Source organism: Perca fluviatilis, chromosome 10 (genome assembly GCF_010015445.1).
Source record: "Perca fluviatilis chromosome 10, GENO_Pfluv_1.0, whole genome shotgun sequence".
NCBI classification, from domain to species: Eukaryota; Metazoa; Chordata; class Actinopteri; order Perciformes; family Percidae; genus Perca; species Perca fluviatilis.
The window spans coordinates 9,443,448-9,464,357 of record NC_053121.1 but is presented as its reverse complement, the minus strand read 5'-3'; the positions used below and the strand labels follow the sequence as shown (position 1 = coordinate 9,464,357).

Sequence of the window (20,910 nt, the reverse complement as noted above, 5' to 3'; positions counted from 1 at the left end):
CTACAGTCATAAGTTGCATAACACATTATCATAAGCAATGTAACATTGTATTTCTCTTACTTTGTAGACTGTTGGTGATTGCATCCAGGAGGAGGGCCTCTTTTATGTTGCTGGCTGGGTAGTCAGGATCCTTCAGCAGGAGGAAACAGTCAGGGTGTGTCCTCACTGTAAAGTCCTGCTGTTGGGTCCAACACATAAGAACCACAGCTACGCCTCAAGTGAAGATCACCCTTTCCTGGCGGCCAAAAAGTATACACTGGCCGCCAACCTGATGAGGCCGTCAGAGGAGTTCTTTGTGTGCATCCAGTCGTTGGAGGAGGAATTCACAAGGAACATTGACACCTTCTGGCCTCACACAAACATCACCAACAATTTGGAGATGACTCTAGGGAGGCTGGGGGCTTTCAATAGCCTCCTCAGCACCCATCCTGAACATGCCAGCCTCCTAGAGTCAATCTCAATTAAAAAATCTGTCATGTGCAGGCTTGGAAATAAGAGTGAGGAACAGGGCTTTGAGCTACAAAGAAAAGAAAATAGCAGCTGACAGGAAACTGTCTACATTTACTGTTTGATGGTCTGTAGATTTATTTGACACTCACTACACTGTTCGTGTGACAGTGTGTTCTAGAAATGGCAGTATCAACAGTGGCATGTTTGTGTTGGTACCTTGATGTGAAATCCTGCACTAGCCATGCTGTTTTAGCCTATGACTACTGCTAGTCTAATTTATCTTTACACTTTTGGTCATGTCTGTTGATTGAATCGCTGTACGCTAAGATAACTTGCAAACTCGGAATAACTCAAAGATAAATTGTCAAGTGCTAAGAGTGTGAGTTGGATGATGTGTCTGAACAGAAAAAGTGAGTTGCAGATACATTTTTTGATAACTGTTTTCAATTAGAATTAGCCAGAAGTAATACTTTCTGTTCCATTCCGTATTATGGGCTGACCCTCCACTTTGGATTAAAATATTTTTGCTTTTATAATCCTTTTGTATATATCATTCAACCCCTGTGTGCGGTCTCTTCTTTTTTTCCACACTTTCACTCACTAATCTTCAGTAGCTGGATTCGCCTGCCATCAGGTATTATAGGTAGCCTACATAGCTGATAACCAGCTGATGGCTAGCTAGCTAATAGCCAGCCGATAGCCGATAGCAGCTATGTCTTCGAGCCTACCTGACCCCAATGACCATTAAAACTGTCTTTCTGTACGTATATATACATATATATATATACACACACACACACACACACACACACACATATATATATATATACACACACACACACACACACACACACATATATATATATATATATATATATATATATATATTTATATATATATATAGTGTATATATATATATATATATATATATATATATATATATAAAATATATATATATAAAAATATATAAAAAATTGGAGCAATTAAAATGGTGTCCAACTGACCTATAATGTTAATATAGAAAATAGTCATAATATGTTTATATAAAGGGTGTTTATTGCAATAGCTATTAATTACAGTGACAATACAAGAGTGAAAGCAGAGGCAATCCAATAGACATTTAAATAGATCCTATTGTTCTATTTTTGCTGGCTGCTGTATTTTGATGGGGAAAGTGATATGAGGGTGGACTTCAGACTCTCCAGGGGGATCCTTTAACGGTACATCCTCGCACGGGCGAGGGACCCGGGCCATCGAGGCCCTTGTCTTCCCTCTTTTGGCTCGCGTCAGCGGTACATCTGATCGTGGTTTAGCCAGAGCCTTTGCACACTGACAGTGCACTGTGCTGTCCACAAGAAATCAAGCAGGGAAATCCTCTCTCCTCCCCCCAGGTCGTTGGCCTTCCAGCAAACGAGGACTTCCCTCAAGTTGGCAGCATTGTCCGTGTCCCTAACGATTATATCAGTCAGATCAGGACAGAAACAGCACTGTTAATACGATATAACATAGCATACACTAACGTACTGTAACATTACTACTAACGCTCGCAGCTTAATGTATATTTACCAGATCACACATCTAACGCTAAAATCGTCTACAGTGAGGACGATAGTTTAAAAACAACAACCGTATACCACAACACATGTAACGTTAGCTAGGTTATAACTTATTTGCCAGTGGTTAAACCAAAGAGTATAGAAGTACCGGTAACTTCGCCGCTGTTAGCTAGCTAAGGTTAGCTAAAGCTAGCTTAATAGCACGTCAAATTACGGTACAAATAAACGTTATAATTCGCGGTAAAAAAATCATCACTGACTGCAAAATTAACCACACATACATAAACAGGTTGCGTACATGTTAAACAAGTATAGCAAAAAGACTAATGTTGAACTTACATTTGGGTCTCGCTGTCGCGTATTCGGACACCATTATCGAAAGTTTTTCACCTTTTGTTAGCTCCGCCCCTTGGCCGCTACGTAGCCAAGATGGCGACCGTTGAGTGTAGGCCTGGCAAACTATTAATATATATGTCAATGGGCAAATTCCTTTTTAGGATTCAGGTTATTCTGAGTCACTCACTAAACTGATCCGGGTTGTGCGAGTCACTTGAATCACTTGAGTCAGTATTGTATGCTACATCCAAGGTGAGCTTTTGATTTGGATAAAATGCCATGTTTTCATTTAGAATCTTTTAATTTTATTTGGAAAAAATATCCATAAATATAAATGGTCTGAAAGAAAACCGAATATTCATTTAAAAATGACATGGAATTATATTTTTTAACTTTAATAGGACTGACAAATAAGAAAGCCATCTGGACTCTGAACATTTACAATGACTTAAAATCTCTTTAATGTAAATTCCATGCGCCCCTTTTTCATGTATGCACTGTATGCATTTAATGTTTTAAATGTGTATGTGCATCTGTATTTGAATAATAAAGTTTTGTGAAGTAAAAAAAAAAAACATGAGTTTATAGCGAGCTTATAATGTTTCGGACTGTCTGCTCGACCTAATTGCATTTTAATATACTACATTTATACACCAAACCTACAGTAGGCCTAGCTAGGCTACGTGCAGAACATTGTATGTTATTTCAGAAGTGAAAGAATGGCTTTTGTTGTTGATTTGCTTTACCCTGAGCTCGAGGAGAAGCTGCACTCGCTCGCTGCTCGCTCATCTGAATCAGATCCACTCATGACAACGTAGCCGGCTGATTCAGTTGATTCGCGGGATTTACTGACTCCCGCGAGAACTCACGAGTCATCAACAACTCATGAGTCATCGAGGGCTCGTGAGTTGTCGACAACTCATGAGTTGTCTGCGAGCCGAGCTGAGTCGAGCTTGTAATGTTTCAGACTGTCTGCTCAACCTAATTGCATTTAGCATACTACATTTATACACCAAACCTACAGTAGGCCTAGCTAGGCTACGTGCAGAACATTGTATGTTATTTCAGAAGTGAAAGAATGGCTTTTGTTGTTGATTTGCATTACCCTGAGCTCGAGGAGAAGCTGCACCCGCTCGCTGCTCGCTCGTCTGAATCAGATCCACTCATGACAACGTAGCCGGCTGATTCAGTTGATTCGCGGGATTTACTGACTCCCGCGAGAACTCACGAGTCATCAACAACTCATGAATCACCAACAACTCACGAGTCATCGAGGGCTCGTGAGTTCTCGAGTGAATCCCACGGTCTGCGAGCTTCCGGCTCTGAGTCTGCGGGTCGGGACTGTCTCTCTGCTCACTCAGGCGCTTGAGTTGACTTGTGGAGTTGCTGTTAACTACGAAATTGTAAGTTATAAAGCTTTTTGCAGCTAAGATGGCTAGGAATAGTAGAAGCTAATGTTGCAAGAGGTTTGTGTGTGCCGCTGTTATCATGTTAGATTGAATTGTAGTAGGACTCAACTGAACCGGGTTAATGATGCTAGAGACTCGTGATTCGTGAGTCAATTTAAAGACTCGGGTTAAAGATCCGAGTGAATCACAACTCGAACAGGTCTAGTTGAGTGTGGAAAGTGTCCATCGATCCACACTCAACTTTTTCACCGTTATGAGTGCACCATCCGGATACTTGTAGTGCACTGCATTTACCACACTTCGACGAGTGACATTTTGAGTGTACTCAAATAGTTAGTATTTACAGAAGTAAGTAAGTACAGAAGTGCGCGATTTGAGACACACCATTAGTCTCTCTGACTTCTAAACATCACTATCAGCCTCACAACATGTGTTCTGTACAGAATAAGCCTTTAAATCAGACAAATAGCAGTTAAAATCCCTCCGATTCAAAATCAATAAAAAGTTTATATAAAACGTCATCATGTTGAGTCGATTCTGAACCAATCAGCTGTTCGATCAGCTGAGAGGCCGGTGTTTCCCAGCATGCCCTGGGTCCACCTGCGTCCGCCTGGTCTTGCAGTCGGTGAAAAGCAACTTTTTTATTTTTCTTTTATTAGACAAAAGCATTAACATACAAAACTCTCGTTGGGGAAAAATATACATGCTTAAATTCAATACAAATGTTGTCAATGTACAAGAAGAAGTACCTGAGAAAAGAAACAACGAAGAACAAAACAAAAAGGGGGAGCTGCTTAAAATACACAAATCAAAAGCAAAAAAGGCTAGAGAAAGTAAAATTAACATTTAGAGCAGTACACAAGGAGAGTAATCAAAACAGTAGTTTCCTAGATATGTCACTACACATTTTCCTTGCAATCTTAGTAGATTTGATCTTTTTCAGTGAGGAAAAAAACAATTTAAAGTCATTTATAAACCAAACAAAGGAAGGTTTAGAAGATCTCCATTTGCTGCAATGAATATGATATTTACCCATTAGAATAATCATGTTGACTAAGTCTGATATTGACGAATCTATATTATCCATATAAAAGAGGATGTGCGGCAAGGTCAGAGTAGGAATATTATCCATCTTTAGTGACAGCCAATTATGTATCTCAGACCAGAAGCTGTTGGGCACAGGGCAAGAAAAGAACATGTGATCTAGAGTTTCGTCAGCCACCTCACAAAAAAAACAAGGGTCAACATCAAATTTGAATCTTCTTTTGAGAAAGTCAGCGACAGGATATATCTTGTAGATTATTTTCAAGTGAGTCTCTTTGACTTCTGGGGAAACGGGCCATTTAAGGAATTTGAAAAGTGCTTTTTCTATGGACAATGCGTCCATGTTGGGAACCTGTACACACAATCCTCTGTTATACCCAAAACATAATTTAGATTTCAAAGAATCACTAATATATTTATTATTACATTTATTGTCAAATAAAGTACAATCATTAATGACTAAATTTGGTAAAGCTGGTAAGGGTCTTGTTCTTGCATATAGCAATGTATTTTGAATTAACTGTAATAATGGAACAGGTATTGCTTGACAGATCTTATTGTATTCTTTATATGTACAGTTTAAACTATATTTGTCTAAAAAAGCTTTATATTCCAAAACGTTACCATTATCATCTATAATATCATTCACAAATACAACGCCCTTTTCATACCAATCATACCTGAACAATGATTTCCTATTGATTATAATGACCCTATTGTTCCATAAGGTGGATCCATGTGGAGAAAAGTTATGGGTAAATATCATTTTCCAATATTGGAGAACTTGTTTGTGGAAGTTAGGTGAAAAGCAACTGCGCTGCCTGCGTCTCAGAACTGCGGCCGCCTTGGTCTCGTGAGATTATCGTTGCCCACGTGTGCATGACGTCAGAGCAAGTCGGGATCAAGTCGGACACAAATCTAACCGGCATGCATTGGGCGCCGATCGCCGGTGATCGATTCTGCGCAGATCTGGCTCATCTCGAACGAGCCTACTGGTACCGACAGATGCCTCGAGAGAAAAAAGAGCTTGCCGTAAAGCAGTATCTCTGGTCGTATATGTGTATGACGTCATTAACATTTTAAAAGGCTTTTTAGAACAAAAAAGCGACTTTAAAAAAATCTAACACCCAGCAGTGTGTATTTTCTTTGCCTCCCCTTTCGAATGCAGCATTCAAATTACTAGACAAAAAATTATATCCTGAGAAAAGTGGAATTTGAGGGGTATAGCTCCATAGAGTCCCATTCATTCTGCACTGGCCTGTGAGCGCCCCCTATATGGAACTCTGGTGGAACTGCAACCAGTTCAGAAGCCGGAAGTAACGAGGGAGTGGAACTTCTTCCCATATTAGAAATTCTTTGATTATATCAATGGGGCTTAATAGGGAGTGAGATAGGGAGTGAACAGGCTCTCCATAGACAGGCTCTGATTATATATATGCCAATGCATATATATATATATATATATATATATATATATATATATATATATATATATATATATATATATATATATATATATATATATATATATATATATACTTACATAGAAGAAGAAGAAGAAGAAGAAGAAGAAGAAGAAGAAGAAGAAGACCCGCCCTACGTTCTATTCAAGTGCTAGGATTGGCCAGGTTTCCATGCTTGCGCGAGGTAGCGGAATCCGATTTGTTCAGGTCCTGACCAATGGGCTATCCTGACCTTTACTCGGTCAATGCCTAACCTCAACCAATCGTACTGCTACGCAGGGCGGATATTGCCAGGAAAGAAAGTGGGATGACAAATGTTGCATAGTATAGAGGATCTTTGGTTTGGTTCTTAACCGGCTCTCGGGACGTTAACGTTAGCTGTTAGCTAGCTAGCAGTGCCAAGAAATCTACAACAAGGATAACAAACATCTGTGTACAGTCTGAGGTAACGTTACTGTTTCTGTTAACCGTCTTCGTCGTCTGAAAACATAAATGCTAAAGGCTAAGTTAGCTCATTTAGCTAGCTCATTCAACTCAATTCAACTTCGGACAACATGCAAACAAATGTTTTATAGCCTGTCTCAGAGCTGATGTGTACTATAGTGTCATTAGCTTTAAGACGCGTTTATTGCATGAGTTTGATCACGAGATCATATATGTTTTTCGCGTTACTAGCGTTAACCAGCCGCTGTAGAGCTGTAACGTTAGGCACAAGCAGCCTGTTGCTCTAGCTAGCTCTGTCAACTTCTCTCTTAAGTTAGGGTGTAAAGTCCACACTAAACGATACGTTGAAACTAGTTAGTTTGATACTAAATTTGTGAAACACACTGTTGTCTCAAAGGATGATAATCTCATACTGAAGCATGGCCTTTCATTTTCACGTTATTAGACTTTTTTGTGAGGCGCAAAGGAAAGATAATTTGTAGCTTAAGTCAAAAGCATCACTTAAACCCAGTCTATTATACATTTTTTTATTTCTCAGGCCATTGATCTAGATTTCCGCAGATAAACAAAATTAACAATTATTAAACTAAAAGGGTTTCTACTGGATGATACCTGACATGTCCTAAGGTGAAAATAAATAACAAATATACTTTACTTGCAGCACAAAAGATTAAAGGTAATCCTGCTCACTGTCTGACGATTGAACAGACAACTTGCCCTGGTGGACAAAAACGATATATTCAATTAAATTGTATTTATAGTGTCATATCATAAAAGAAGTTATCTCAGGACACTTTACAGATAGAGTACGTCTAGACCATACTCTATAATGTACAGAGACCTAACAGTCCCCCCAAGAGCAAACATTTAGTGCGACAGTGGGGAGGAAAAACTTCTTTAAACAGGCAGAAACCTCAGACAGAACCAGGCTCTTGGTGGGCAGCCATTGCTGCTGCCTGTTGAGACACAGATACATAAGTATTATATTCTTACTCTTCCTACATCCCTATTGACAAACTTTGCACCCTGAATTTGGACATTAAATTTACCTGGGCTTTGAGAAGAACGGTTCTGATGTCCTCTTGTTGTTAAATTCCTTTGGGCTCGACCCATTGATGGAGAACCTCAGGCAGGCAGGTGCTCTCCTTGCAGCCTGTTACGAAGGTCTCATATGACCTGACAATTAAGATAAATACAATTGGCTAAATTAATGAACTTAAAAGGTGCACGCTGTTTGTACTCCTATTATTGTTAAGACAATTATGTAGTTTGTCACACGGTTCAGCCTGTGTTCACGTTTTGTAGCCTAAAACAGAGTAGCTTATATTGGTAGAGAGAGCAACAAGTTAACAACTGCAGAGTTGCCCTTTCTGCTCTCTGTCTGCTTAGCTGCTAGACCACTGTGCTGCGAAGCGTCTGCATTCGTCCTTTTTGACAAACCTTTTTTTATTTTTTTACTTTATTGACAATAGAGCTTTCTTAACTTACTGTGGTATAGATCAACGAAGAGAGAGAAAGCAGCGTGACCGACAACAAAACACCGTAAAGACTCTTACATTGAGCTGAAATGGAAACACTGTGCTGCAATCTTTTTATACAGTCTATGGCTGCAACATATGTTGTATGGTTTAAGCCAACATTTTCCGGGGCTAACGCCATTCACTTTACCTAAGGCACCCTGCCATTCTCGTTCCAACTTACGCTACTCTGGTAAGGGGATTGTGGTTAAAGTGATGGTTCGGAGTAATTTCACCCTAGGGTCCTTTGCACCATGACCTCGAGCCAAACACCCCCCCAGAAGCTTTTTTCACCTGGGTCTAACATTGGGAGTTAGTGCGTAAGTAGCGTAACGGAATAGCTTAGCGCAGAGGCTAATGGATCCGAAGTGTCTCTTAACATTACCCCACTAATAATGCCCGAAATGATACCAAAGGTCTACACTAGTGTATATATAGGTTATGCACTCATAAAACGATGGATTGTAAAGTTTGTAAGTACACCAGAAGGTTATGTAAATAACACGTGCCTGCTGGCTTCTGCTCTCTGCTGCTGTTGTTGTTGCTGCTGTAAGACGAGTGCTTAGGGACATCTACAAATTACAACACCGAAAAGAGATGCAACAAAAATATTTTTTAATTTAACTTATTTTTTAAAGTAAGTGCTGTAGTATAACTAGCATGAGACAAGTAATAATTGAGGTAAGTTTGGACACATTACCTTATTTAATCATTAAATTAATAAATATTTTGGTTGCATCTCTTTCGCGTGTTGTAATTTGTAGATGTCCCTAAGCACTCTTACTGCCCGGTAGTAACAGCAGCAGCAGCAGAAAGCAGAAGCCAGCAGGCAAGTGTTATTTACATAAACTTCTGGTGTACTTACAAACTTTACAATCCATCGTTTTAAGGAGTGCATAACCTATATATACTAGTGTAGACCTTTGGTATCATTTCGGGCATTATTAGTGGGGTAATGTTAAGAGACACTTCGGATCCATTAGCCTCTGAGCTAAGCTATTCAGCTGATAACGCTACGCTACGCTAACGCTCCCAATGTTCGACCCAGGTGAAAAAAGCTTCTGGGGGGGTGTTTGGCTCGAGATCATGGTGCAAAGGACCCTAGGGTGAAATTACTCCGAACCATCACTTTAATCGCCATGATACGTTGCTTCTTCACCGTGGTAAGAAAAAAACTATACCGTCACAGTCCTACTGCTGCTGTGGTCAAAGAGACACCTGTTTTTAACCAGCGGCATACACTCCGGGGGCAGTGTTTCCCACATCTTTCTAATCTTAGAAAGCAATTTGTGGCCGGGGTGTACTGTGGGTACACACAGCTTCTGTCTCCATAAAGGAGAGAAGACGGCTGGCGAAATTCACAAGCAGTGAAAGACCGGGTCAGGGAGAGAAAGAGATAGATTCGTTAGACATTAAAAGTAGGAAAGGAGGACAGTAGGGATGGGTAATATGGCCTAAAATCCATATTGAGATATACATTGCGATAACGATATATAAATTCTAATGGAACCAATTCAGACCAGGTTACATAGACCCTAAGGAAAACCAAACTGCTAAATGTATTTATTTATTTTTTTTAAAGAGAAAGAAACGTAGTATGTAGTTTTGAGAACATTTATTGTTCAAAACTGTAATTATACAACATAATGTTGCAAATGAATAAAATTCAAGTACACTAGTTGCAGAGACTTTGACAAAGAAAAAGCTTAAAGTATTGGGTGTCTTCTCTTTAGTGCGAAACCATTCTTAAAGGCACTACACTTAGTTAGTTTAAGTCCTTGGTTCTTAAATACCACCCAAGATGCAGAGAACAGGACAAACTGGTGTCTGTTTAGTTAAGGAACAGACACTGTACGGAAAATACTTTCAGTATTAGGTAGTGATGCACCGATGTGAAAATTGTGGCCGATACCGATATTAATATTGCTGTTATGGCCGATACCGATATTTACCGATGTCGATATCTATGTACAGAAAACACATTTTTATGATAATCAAATAAGGAACTATTTACCAAAACGCATTGTTTTTACTTTTGTGATTTATTTTAAGAAATCACTGATATTGGGCACCTTTACCTGTGTGCAAAATATGATTGTCATCAGATTTTCAGAAGAAAAAATAAATATTTATATAAAAAAAAGGATACAAGTGTGTCCTGAATTCACACTATGAATAAGCCAACCAGCCAAGAGTATTCACAATAAACACCTAACTCACTTGAGTCACTGTATTCTGTGAACATTGTACAACAGTTCAAAACGTTAAAGTACAGTAGTAGGCCTTAAATGGCCAAAGCCAAAAGTATTGAAAAAGGTAAAATGTGAAAATGGAGCCAGAACAAACTGGACTGAACAGACACTGGCTTTTACAGTCTTCTGAACTGTAAGTACAGTAACTGCCAAGTACTTTAGGGTTAGGCCTAACCCTCAAAATTATAGAAATCGGTGCCTTCAAAGCTGAGATAAGCCAGAAAATGGGTTTTTGGCTCATATGGATGAAAGACACCAAATCCCAGAATGCACTTGCTTCGCTGCTTTGACTCTACTCCCAAGCCATGCCTACCGTTTACAGACCGACAGTGAGGCAGCATTCAACTCAACCCAAATGTGTTTTATTGTCATTTCAACCATATACACGAAACAACATTTCAACGTGGCTCTAATGGTTACACATTTAAAATATATATATACGACATACGAAACAGGTGTTTACAGTCCACCAAGCGCTAATGCTAGTATGCGTTAGCTGAACTTTACGTGTGTGTGCAATAGCTAAATGTAGCCGATTATAAACACAGTTGTAAATTTGCGTGAAATGTATAATGGTCGGCATTTACTAGTCACAAACTCCCCCAGCAGTTAGCATTTCGTTGGATACAAGCAGCTAATTAAAGCCCGTATTGACCCAGCCCATCTCCACTCTTACCCGGCGACATGTTTCCACAACAAGAAAAACAGCTCTGAACTCGCGATGGGAGTTTCGTTGAAGTTGGATGTAGTCCAGTTTGTCTAATGAGCAGACACTTGCAAGCAGCATTGATGGAAGAGTCGGGACCTTTCCCGGTGGGCCGGTCTGATAATAGTTATACATTGCAAGTTGTTAGCAACACCATCCGGTGGCCTGGCGCCGCTGCCTGCTGGTCAAACTGTGCAGCCTCTGCTCAACCCGTACGGCAGGGGCCGTAAACGTCCCGGTAAATTTTTTTGGTCCGACTCCGCCGCTGCACACACGGCTGTATGTTCAGCGGGGAAGTACAACGTCTGCAAACACCGGCTGCCAAGATTCCAATCGTCCGTTATATAGTGAATTGTCAGGCTGGTGAAAGGCTCCATGGTACGGCTCAACCACAGCTCCGTTGTAGCGGCTTAAATCCAAACCAAGTCCAAATAATGGATGTTGCACCGGTCTTTTTCACCAGCTCCTTGTTTCGCTTTTAGTCATGTTTACTCAAGATGACAATGGCGCGTTGCAGCTCGTGGCTCTAAACTTCGCGGGTAGATTGCGTCATCAACATGAATTATCGCGATAGTGCAATATAATTAAAATCTCTATCGTAGGCCAATTTTGTATCGTTTATATTGCATATCGTCTATATCGCCCATCCCTAGAGGACAGCATCCAACAGCGTGATCCTCCTCAGTTTTTGATACTGGATTGTTACGACAACAGCTCTCCGGTGGCCATTCTAGTGGCACCAGAACACACAAGCTCATCCTGGTTCCAGACTCTGGTACAACTACTGGCGGGGACACCATAAGAGCTGTCATGGCACAGTGACACACTGTCGCAGCTTGACTGTGTGGTCTCCCACCCCCCAGTGATAAGCCAATGGCTGTTGCCTTGGCTGCAAACGGGAGTGCTTGGAGAGGTTAGGGTGTCTCGTTGCACTTCTGCACAAGGGCGCGAAAGAAATCTTCATGACTGCGCATGCACGAGGGATAAACCCAGTAGCAACAGCCCTTAGAGGGCTATGCCTATACTCCTACAATCTGGAGTTACAATACGTAACTATGTTAACGTTACAGTAAACAGGAAAAATCACTGGCAAATTTACCCTCTGTTATGTCTCCAGTCATTGTCATGTCTTGTTTTGTCTGTCTCTCTGGGTAGATGCCAGGTGCTGGTCCATGGGTGTGAGCCGACTTGATGTATTTTACAGAAGGCTGCTCCTCACCAAACTCTTCATTGGGGGATGGGGGAAGCCTGAAGACCTCAAGAGGTATGGAAAAACACAGAACACAATTGAATACAGTTAGAAATATCAGGAGAGTAGAGAAGCTTGTCTTCCAACTCTTCCTGGAGGAGGAGCTCCTTAGGCAGCTGGGAGATGTCGTCCCACCAGCATGTCCTGTCTCTGGTCTGTAGTCTCCTCCAGGGCCAGTGTTTATCAAACCATTTAAAAAATTTGGCATTAGCAAAACTTCCCTTTCAATCAGCAGGTGGGAGCAGCTGAGAGATGAGCATGTGACAGACGAGATCTGTACTTGGTTTATATTATGTGGAGATGTGAGAATCCCCTCTCACAAGCTGCACTGCTTAAGGGCAGTGTAAGAGACAGCTTAACCACCTTGTTGATGTTGGAGTAAGCATCTGGGTTACTTGTATTTACTATTTGGACCAAGTCATACACAGAAGATGCTCCCAGAGGCCTGTACTACGAAGCAAGATTTTGCGTTAACAAGGTAATTTCAGGTTCAACCCAGGGTTTTGTGGATCACTTGTTACCGAATCGCCGTCGTAACTTATGCTGAACACCTAACCTGCTCGGGAGAAGGTTGTTTTGGAGATTAGAGATCAACTGGTGTAAAGGCACTACTAGGCCTACTGACCAATCAATACTCGATTCATAACGGCATCATCGTACTTAGAAGATCCGGTGGAGCTTGGTGCGCTCATAAAAGTTAAAACATTTAGAGACAACCCGTTAACATTCCCTGAGACAACCCGTTAACATTCCCTGATGGATATTGTTATGAAAGATACAGATTTTCAGCGGAGGGAATTATGTATAGGCTATTTGTCGGCTTCTTGAGCTGTGTGTTGACTATGCGCACATCGGTTTGAATTATGTTTCTATATTTTTTATTTGTTCTCACGATCGCTTACCACTGCAAGTTGCAACTAGGGATGTAACTGTATGAAAATTTAACCTCACGGTTATAGTGACCAAAATTTTCATGGTTTTCGGTATTATTAAGGTATTTTTTAAAAGTCTTCAATATGTTCAGAAAGCACTGATTGGCCTACATAAGCTGAAATAGTTTCAAAAAGTGTAACAGTGTTTATTATATTACAAAAATATAGGCAGTATGCTTGTAAAAACTATTGAAAACTGGCTACTGAAACACTGGCTTGCTGTAGGGTGTCCGGTAAGAACTTGAACCAGAGATGTCTGACTTTGAGATGCAGGAAGATTTATTTACAACTCGAACATGAAGTTAACTATGAAGTTGTATTTGACGTTACATGGGAAGTTGGATGTGGTTCTGAAATATAAACAAATAATAATGCACATTAATAAGCATCTGACTTACTATAAACATTATTTACCAAAAGTAAATGTTATAGCCACTAGCCTATAACAAGTAACAATACTAAGAATTACATTAATTTCTCTGTAATAATTAAAATAAATGTAACATATTGCTCAGTAACACAAACTGAGAATAAGCCACATCTATTACAGCACACATATCCATAACGGAGCAAACAATGTAATACACCTTTAATAGCTAAACACATGGCTCCACAGCGCTAGTCTGTTTACTGGTGATTGCACCTTGCTAGCAAATTGCCCTAACACTACCTGAATATCAACACATGGCTGCACTCAGCTATGCAATAAGAAACACAGCAACAGCAATATTATCAAGGCGATAATACACTCACCTAAAGGATTATTAGGAACGCCTGTTAAATTTCTCGTTAATGCAATTATCTAATCAACCAATTACATGACAGCTGCTTCAATGCATTTAGGGGTGTGGTCCAGGTCTAGACAATCTCCTGAACTCCAAACTGAATGTCAGAATGGGAAAGAAAGGTGATCTAAGCAACTTTGAGCGTGGCATGGTTGTTTGTGCCAGACGGGCTGGTCTGAGTATTTCACAATCTGCTCAGTTACTGGGATTTTCACACACAACCATTTCTACAAAGAATGGTCTGAAAAAGGAAAAACATCCAGTATGCGGCAGTTCTGTGGGCGAAAATGCCTTCTTGATGCTAGAGGTCAGAGGAGAATGGGCCGACTGATTCCAGCTGATAGAACAACTTTGACTCAAATAACCACTCGTTACAACCAAGGTATGTAGCACAACCTTGAGGTGAATGGGCTACACCAGCAGAAGACCCCACCGAGTACCACTCAACTCCACTAAAATTAGGAAAATTGGGCTACAATTTGCACGAGCTCACCAAAATTGGACAGTTGAACACTGGAAAAATGTTGCAGTGCGGCAACTTCAGGAGACTCGGGTAAATTTGGGAACACGCGGTTTTCACACTGTGGTAATCCACTGTGATAATAATATTTTAAATGAAAACTAGAGATGCGCCGATTGACCACGTCATTGGCCATGACCGGTGAACTGCCAGTCAGTCTGACATATGCCGATTTTATGGCCGTCAAATTCATTCGGGCGCCGCATGATTAACATCGCACAACATCAGCACCACACGTGCACATGCAGAGTTTCCGCTATATGCATGTAGCAGCGGCGCACTGCCGCTCAATCAGCTGTTTATGAAATGTCATAAAATTTTAATTATACACGGCTCTGCAGAGCCGTCTGCTCTACTGATGTCAGGTGAACAGTCAGCCGCTCTCTCTCTCCTCTGAGGCTGAAAAACTGGAACATGACATTTTTTGTTTCACAAAGGAGATTTCTTCACAAAGCTTCTTCAGTGCAGCTGTTTTTTTTTTTTTGCTCCACATTTTTGTAAATAAAACTGCAGCAGCTTGACCACAGAGCGATTAAATGTCTCACAGTAAGGAATGTTGCGATCAGCTGATTTTGTGCGGTACACAGAATGTGCACAAGGGAGTCTCCAACCACAACAAGTCGCCGGAGTTTTGGCACAACGCCTTTGTTACCGACATTGGCAGCAGCCCAGTCTGTGCACACAGCGACCAACTTTGTTGTCCAGTCATCACACAAGCCTGTGTCCTGGAAAAAAATCCATCAAAAAGCAGCCCCAGAAATTCAGCAGACTGTAACTTGGCTCGTAACTCCCCGCTGATGATGTGAGCGATGCTTTGCATGATCCGTGTGCCCCCTTCACGTGAATGATATGCACCTCCGACATTTACTCCTAGCCGCTTCAGTAAAGGAGCATCCTCAGAATAGGAAGACATGGGACGTGTGTGTTTAGCTTTATGGAAGGCGAGGAGAAAAATATTAAACAGAGCTTACCGCTGTTCTTCATTCACTTGTCTCGCCATCTGGCAAGTGGGCGACTGGACATTTCTTATTATTAGCAATGGCTTGTGCCACATTTGTGTGCTCCTTGCTCTTTTCATGTTTGTCAAATAAAGGATGGTTGAAATTCTTTGAGCCTTGATAAAACGCACCTGTTTTGTCTGCTAGATGTGGATTTTAGCAGCAAATCTTGCACCACATTTCTGTGTGCTCATCGTTAGCTTCAAGCCATTGCACATCTTGGAGCCACTTTTCTGAAAAAAGTCTTTTCTTCAGCTCTGGCTCCAATTGGCATTTCTTTGTAGGTGGTGAAATGCCAAAGAGGCTGCTTAATGTCTGTTGCTTTTTGGACATCTCTGACAGTAGTTGACAAGCAACATGTCATGTGTAAGGTTGGATGAGAAGATCGGTCAAGTACGCATTCCTGACTTTTGTCACGCATGCGTACCTGCGTACCAGTTATGTGCACCCCTGAACATAACATTATTGTGTGGGCAGACAGAACCCTAAAAACTCTATAAGACATAATATTTTTTTTTCAAATGGCCACGAGGATGCACATTAGAAGAGGTTACAATTGCTATTAAGTTGTTGATCATTTTTTTTTTTTTTTTAAGAGAGAAGTTGTAGGTTTTCCACTTCAAATCCATACAATTAGTTTTAGAGTATATGTCGAGTAATAATCCCTCTGTATTATTCAAATGAATCAGAAGTGAGCAGACAATAATAAATGAAATGTTCTTAAAGTGATGGTTCGGAGTAATTTCACCCTAGGGTCCTTTGCACCATGACCTTGAGCCAAACACCCGCCCAGAAGCTTTTTTCACCTGGGTCTAACATTGGGAGAGTTAAGGTGTAGAATAGCGTTATTGTTGATTCATCGTATTGATAATGCCCGAAAAGGATACCAAATGTCTACACTAGTACATATAGTTATGACAAAAACGATGGATTTGTAAGTTACACCAGAAGTTTATGTAAATAACACTTGCCTGCTGGCTTCTGCTCTCTGCTGTTGTTGTTGCTGTAAGAGTTAGTAAGGCCGCCTATTAATAACAATAACCGAAAAGAGATGCAACAAAAATATTTTTTTATTTAACTTTTTTTTTAAAAGTAAGTGCTGTAGCAGGAGACAAGTAATAATTGTGGTAAGTTTGGAGACATTACCTTATTTAATCATTAAATTAATAAATATTTTTGTTGTATCTCTTTTCGGTGTAGTAATTTGTAGACGGCCCTAAGCACTCGTCTAACTGCAGGTAGCAGCAGCAGCAGCAACAGAGAGTAGAAGAGAGCAGGCAAGTGTTCATAAACTTCTGGTGTACTTACAAACTTTCCAATCCATCGTTTTATGAGCGCATAACCTATTTGTACTAATGTAGAAGTTTGGTATCATTTCGGGCATTATTAGTGGGGTCATTTACGAGATACAAACGTGGGTCCATTAGCCCCTGCGCTAAGCTATTCAGCTGATAACGCTACTCTACGCTAACTCTCCCAATGTTAGACCCAGCTGAAAAAAGCTTCTGGGGGGGTGTTTGCTCGAGGTCATGGTGCAAAGGACCCTAGGGTGAAATCACTCCGAACCATCACTTTAAATGTCTTAAAAGTTGTTTCATAGTCAACATCAAACGAATTGTGTAAATTCATCATGGTATAGATTTGAGATCACACAGTCCAGCCAGTTCAGATGCTGTTGTGGAATCAGTGATGAATTAGATGGAACTGTACAGATGTTCCCCCTTGTTTATGTTTTGCAGAATCTTTGAGTTCCGTAAGATCATTGGGAACAGAGAGAAGTGCAGGTCCCTGGTGCCTAAGGACTATCCAGTTTACATAAACAAGGTACTCAATCTGTTCTCCCTTCATTGCTCTCTACTATAATTTTTTTGTATTCTCACAAATATGTGTGAATGTTTGTGCCTTTGTGTTCAGACAGAGGAGCACGCTGACTGTAAGATCCACGATGGGTTTTTCATTTCTCCTCTGGAGCATTTAGTTCCTGGAATCCTGCCACCAGAGGCTGTCAAAGCCAGGTACAGAACATAATGTCGTCCTTTACTTGTAAGGCTAATGCAGTTATATAAAGAAATCCTAAAGTTAAATGTAGTACTAGGGCCGGGCGATATGGAGAAAGATTTTGACCAAATACCTCGATATCGATACCGCAACGATATTGTAGTGTTGACAATTGGTGCTTTCACAAAATATTTACACAATGAGATTTTTGATAAATAATCATCAGTAATGTGGATATAATGACTAAGGAGGTAAAGGCAAATAATAGAACAGTTACAACAGTCTGGTAAGTTCAGAAAATGACATCACTTTACTGTAATGCAGCCTTTAAAACCAGGAAAAGACAACCCTTAATAGCCTTACAAGCCAGACCCACATCAAGATGTTGGGTCTGGGAACTCACTATTGACAGGGCTCAATCCGAGGGGCGGGATAAACGGTTGTCTTTCAAATTCCCTCTGCACGCAAGCGCTACAACCAGGCAGAGCAACGAAGAAGGTAGCAAAGCTAGTTGATAGATTAAACTTTTGCCGTATCTGGTCGGCAAAACTCCGAACACATCTTCCTTTTTTAAGAATGACTTCAGTGCCATTCTTTGTTCTTTTCTCAAAGAAAAGCTTAACTCCAAGTCTTCCAGAAGGCCGCTGTTCCCAGCAGCAGCGACCATAAGCCCGCCCACCAACTCTATACATGATGTGATTGGCCTGACTAGAGTTTGGTTTTTCTAGCTCGCAAGCCAACGGAGAGTGCCTACACTGAAAAAAATTTGGAGTGACATTTACTTAAAAAAAGCTAGGCAAGTTTTTCCACACAGAAAGTGCTTGTAAACTTTACTCAGGCTATTTCTAAGTAATATTTACTTACAAAAACCACTCATTTTTTATGAAAAATACACAAGTAAATTGCATTGGCAATACTCATCTATAGATTGTAACTTTCACTCAGATTACCATTGCATCTACTTACAAAACCCAAGTAAACGTTGCTGATGTTTCTTTGTGTTTCTTACTCATCTTTTCTTTGTTGTATTCTATGTAATTATTAAGTAATATTTATTATGAATGTATTAGTTAATATTAATTGAATTAAGTAAATATTTTTACTATTCTATTAAATAATTCAATATTTTCCCAAAAACATTTTTGCAGCTTAAGTGATGTTTGAAAGACTTTTATTTCACATTTGAAATGGCATAGATATATTTAAAATATCTACATAACATAACCACAAACACATGGCCATAGAACTTCTTGCTAGCAAATTTCAAAACAGTGCATTTATACATATACATAGAGTACATACATGAAGGGAGTTCAAAGACTGTTATAAAGCTCAAAAGTAAAGCAGTGTAAAATTTGAAAAATTAAATGTGGAATGACAAAGCACCAACTGACTTTAGGACTGATATTCTAGCATACAAACGAATACAGTGTTACAGTTGACTTTTCCCTTCCAGTTCTGTAATTCCATCAATTTGGCACTATTTCAAGCTCCAAAAGATTGAAGCTTTCACTTCCTCATGGCTTTTATAGGCAGAAGTTCATTGAGGAGGGAAAAGTTTCAACCAATCAGATAGCAGGCCTTGGCAGTGAAAAAAAACATGCTATTCAAAAAGTCAGCGTGCAGTGTCCACTTTCTTCTAATCAACTTACAGAACAGTAAAGAATACATACATCAACTCTGTCCATTAACAGTTGCAACTTTGCGGACATTCTCAGGATGTTCAGGACAGAAAGAACTATGTAAAACTGAGCAACATTTGAAATCACTGTCAGAAAACTGACACAAAATGTAAATAAAATTGTGGATGGACAAAAGCACAATTAACACTGGCGCTTTAAGTTTCTTGTGCAGAGACTGGACCTTTGCTGACATTCTCAGGATGATCGGGACAAAAAGAGCTCATATAAAACTGACCAACACTTGAAATCACTGACACAAAATGTAAAGATTGTTTGTGCTGGACAAAAGCAAAAATAACTGGAACACTCGCGCTAAAAGTTTCTTGTGGAGAGACTGGACCTTTGCTGACATTTTAAGGATGTCAAGCTCAAGAAACAGCTTCTGAAATACTTCAAACCTATCTTTCAGTTTCGGAATTTAAGTAATTTAACAGCATACATGCACCCATAAGTAGGAAAGCAAGCGTTTGTCACACTTCCGCAGTCCTCCAGAACTTCTGTCCCCTCAATGATGACTGACACGTACACGGGATCTTGGTTTTCTTGTGCCACATTGGGATGGATGACTGTGATCTTCATCATGTGATTACAAGAGTCCTCTTTCACTGCTTCTGGGCTGACGCCCCTGTGAAAACAAATAAGCCACATTTAGAAATAACTAAGAATAGATTCCAAGCAAAAGAAAAGGTTAAGAGAATTTTTTTTTTTAAATAAAAACAAAGAGGTATACTCAATTTAGTGTTCTCAAATCAAACCGTATTCATATGGCACTTTCCATACGTAAAGTTACACAACATGCTTCACAGAGGTTGACCCCGAGCAAAGAAAGTCACTTTTGGGGGCCATCCAGACTGAGAGTGGTCAACGCCCACGACCACAGGGAATGCCACCACAGTGACCACCCTGGCCCGGGCAGACAGGAGTACTCCTCCCAGTGTGGAAGGTCCCGATGGGGGAGACACTGGAGCTGAAAACTGACGGATTAAAATGAGTAAAATATGTTATAAAATAGGGCTGCAGCTATCGATTCTTTTTGTAACCGATTAATCTAGCACTTTATCGAACGATTAATCGGATAATATTTTTTTGCGTTTTTAAACAACCAAAACTAGGGAAAAAAGCAACATTTTCGGAAAAAAGCAACATTTGTATTGCCTACATTGCTTACAATATCATCTCTCAAAAAACTAAACATTAAGTGCATTTAAATGCCATATTACATTGTTTTTAAAGATTTTTTTTTTTCCATATGATATCAACCTCAAACTAAGGCATACATTAAACATACACAAACATTACATTAAGTTGTGCAACTTAACTTTCAGAACTACAAGTTTCAACCTGAGACTGATCTGTATATACAGTAGTAGTATTTTCATTTATATATTTGATTATAATGTCACACAGCTCTGATAGACTTATGCAATTAGATCGTTGATCAGCTAGAGAGAGAGAGAGAGAGAGAGAGAGAGAGAGAGAGAGAGAGAGAGAGAGAGAGAGAGAGAGAGAGAGAGAGAGAGAGAGAGAGAGAGAGAGAGAGAGAGAGAGAGAGAGAGACATTTTGCATAG

At 40.0% G+C, this 20,910-nt stretch overlaps 1 protein-coding gene across 6 annotated transcripts in view; it reads left to right on the top strand.

The window, feature by feature from the left end:
* The first annotated feature begins 6,494 nt into the window (after window positions 1–6,494).
* abhd18 (abhydrolase domain containing 18) overlaps window positions 6,495–20,910 on the top strand; it is a 100,587-nt gene continuing 86,171 nt past the window's right edge. For 2 of the 6 annotated variants that reach the window (XR_005640546.1, XM_039814321.1), the window contains exons 1-4: window positions 6,495–6,703; window positions 12,333–12,441; window positions 17,401–17,485; window positions 17,576–17,676. Coding sequence is in view for 5 of the 6 variants with exons in the window: in XM_039814321.1 (XP_039670255.1) it covers window positions 12,350–12,441; window positions 17,401–17,485; window positions 17,576–17,676 (278 nt within the window). In the remaining variant the exon portion in view is untranslated. The remainder of the gene's footprint in view (window positions 6,704–12,332; window positions 12,442–17,400; window positions 17,486–17,575; window positions 17,677–20,910) is intronic. The other 4 variants (XM_039814320.1, XM_039814319.1, XM_039814318.1 and 1 more) reach the window with 3 other exon arrangements.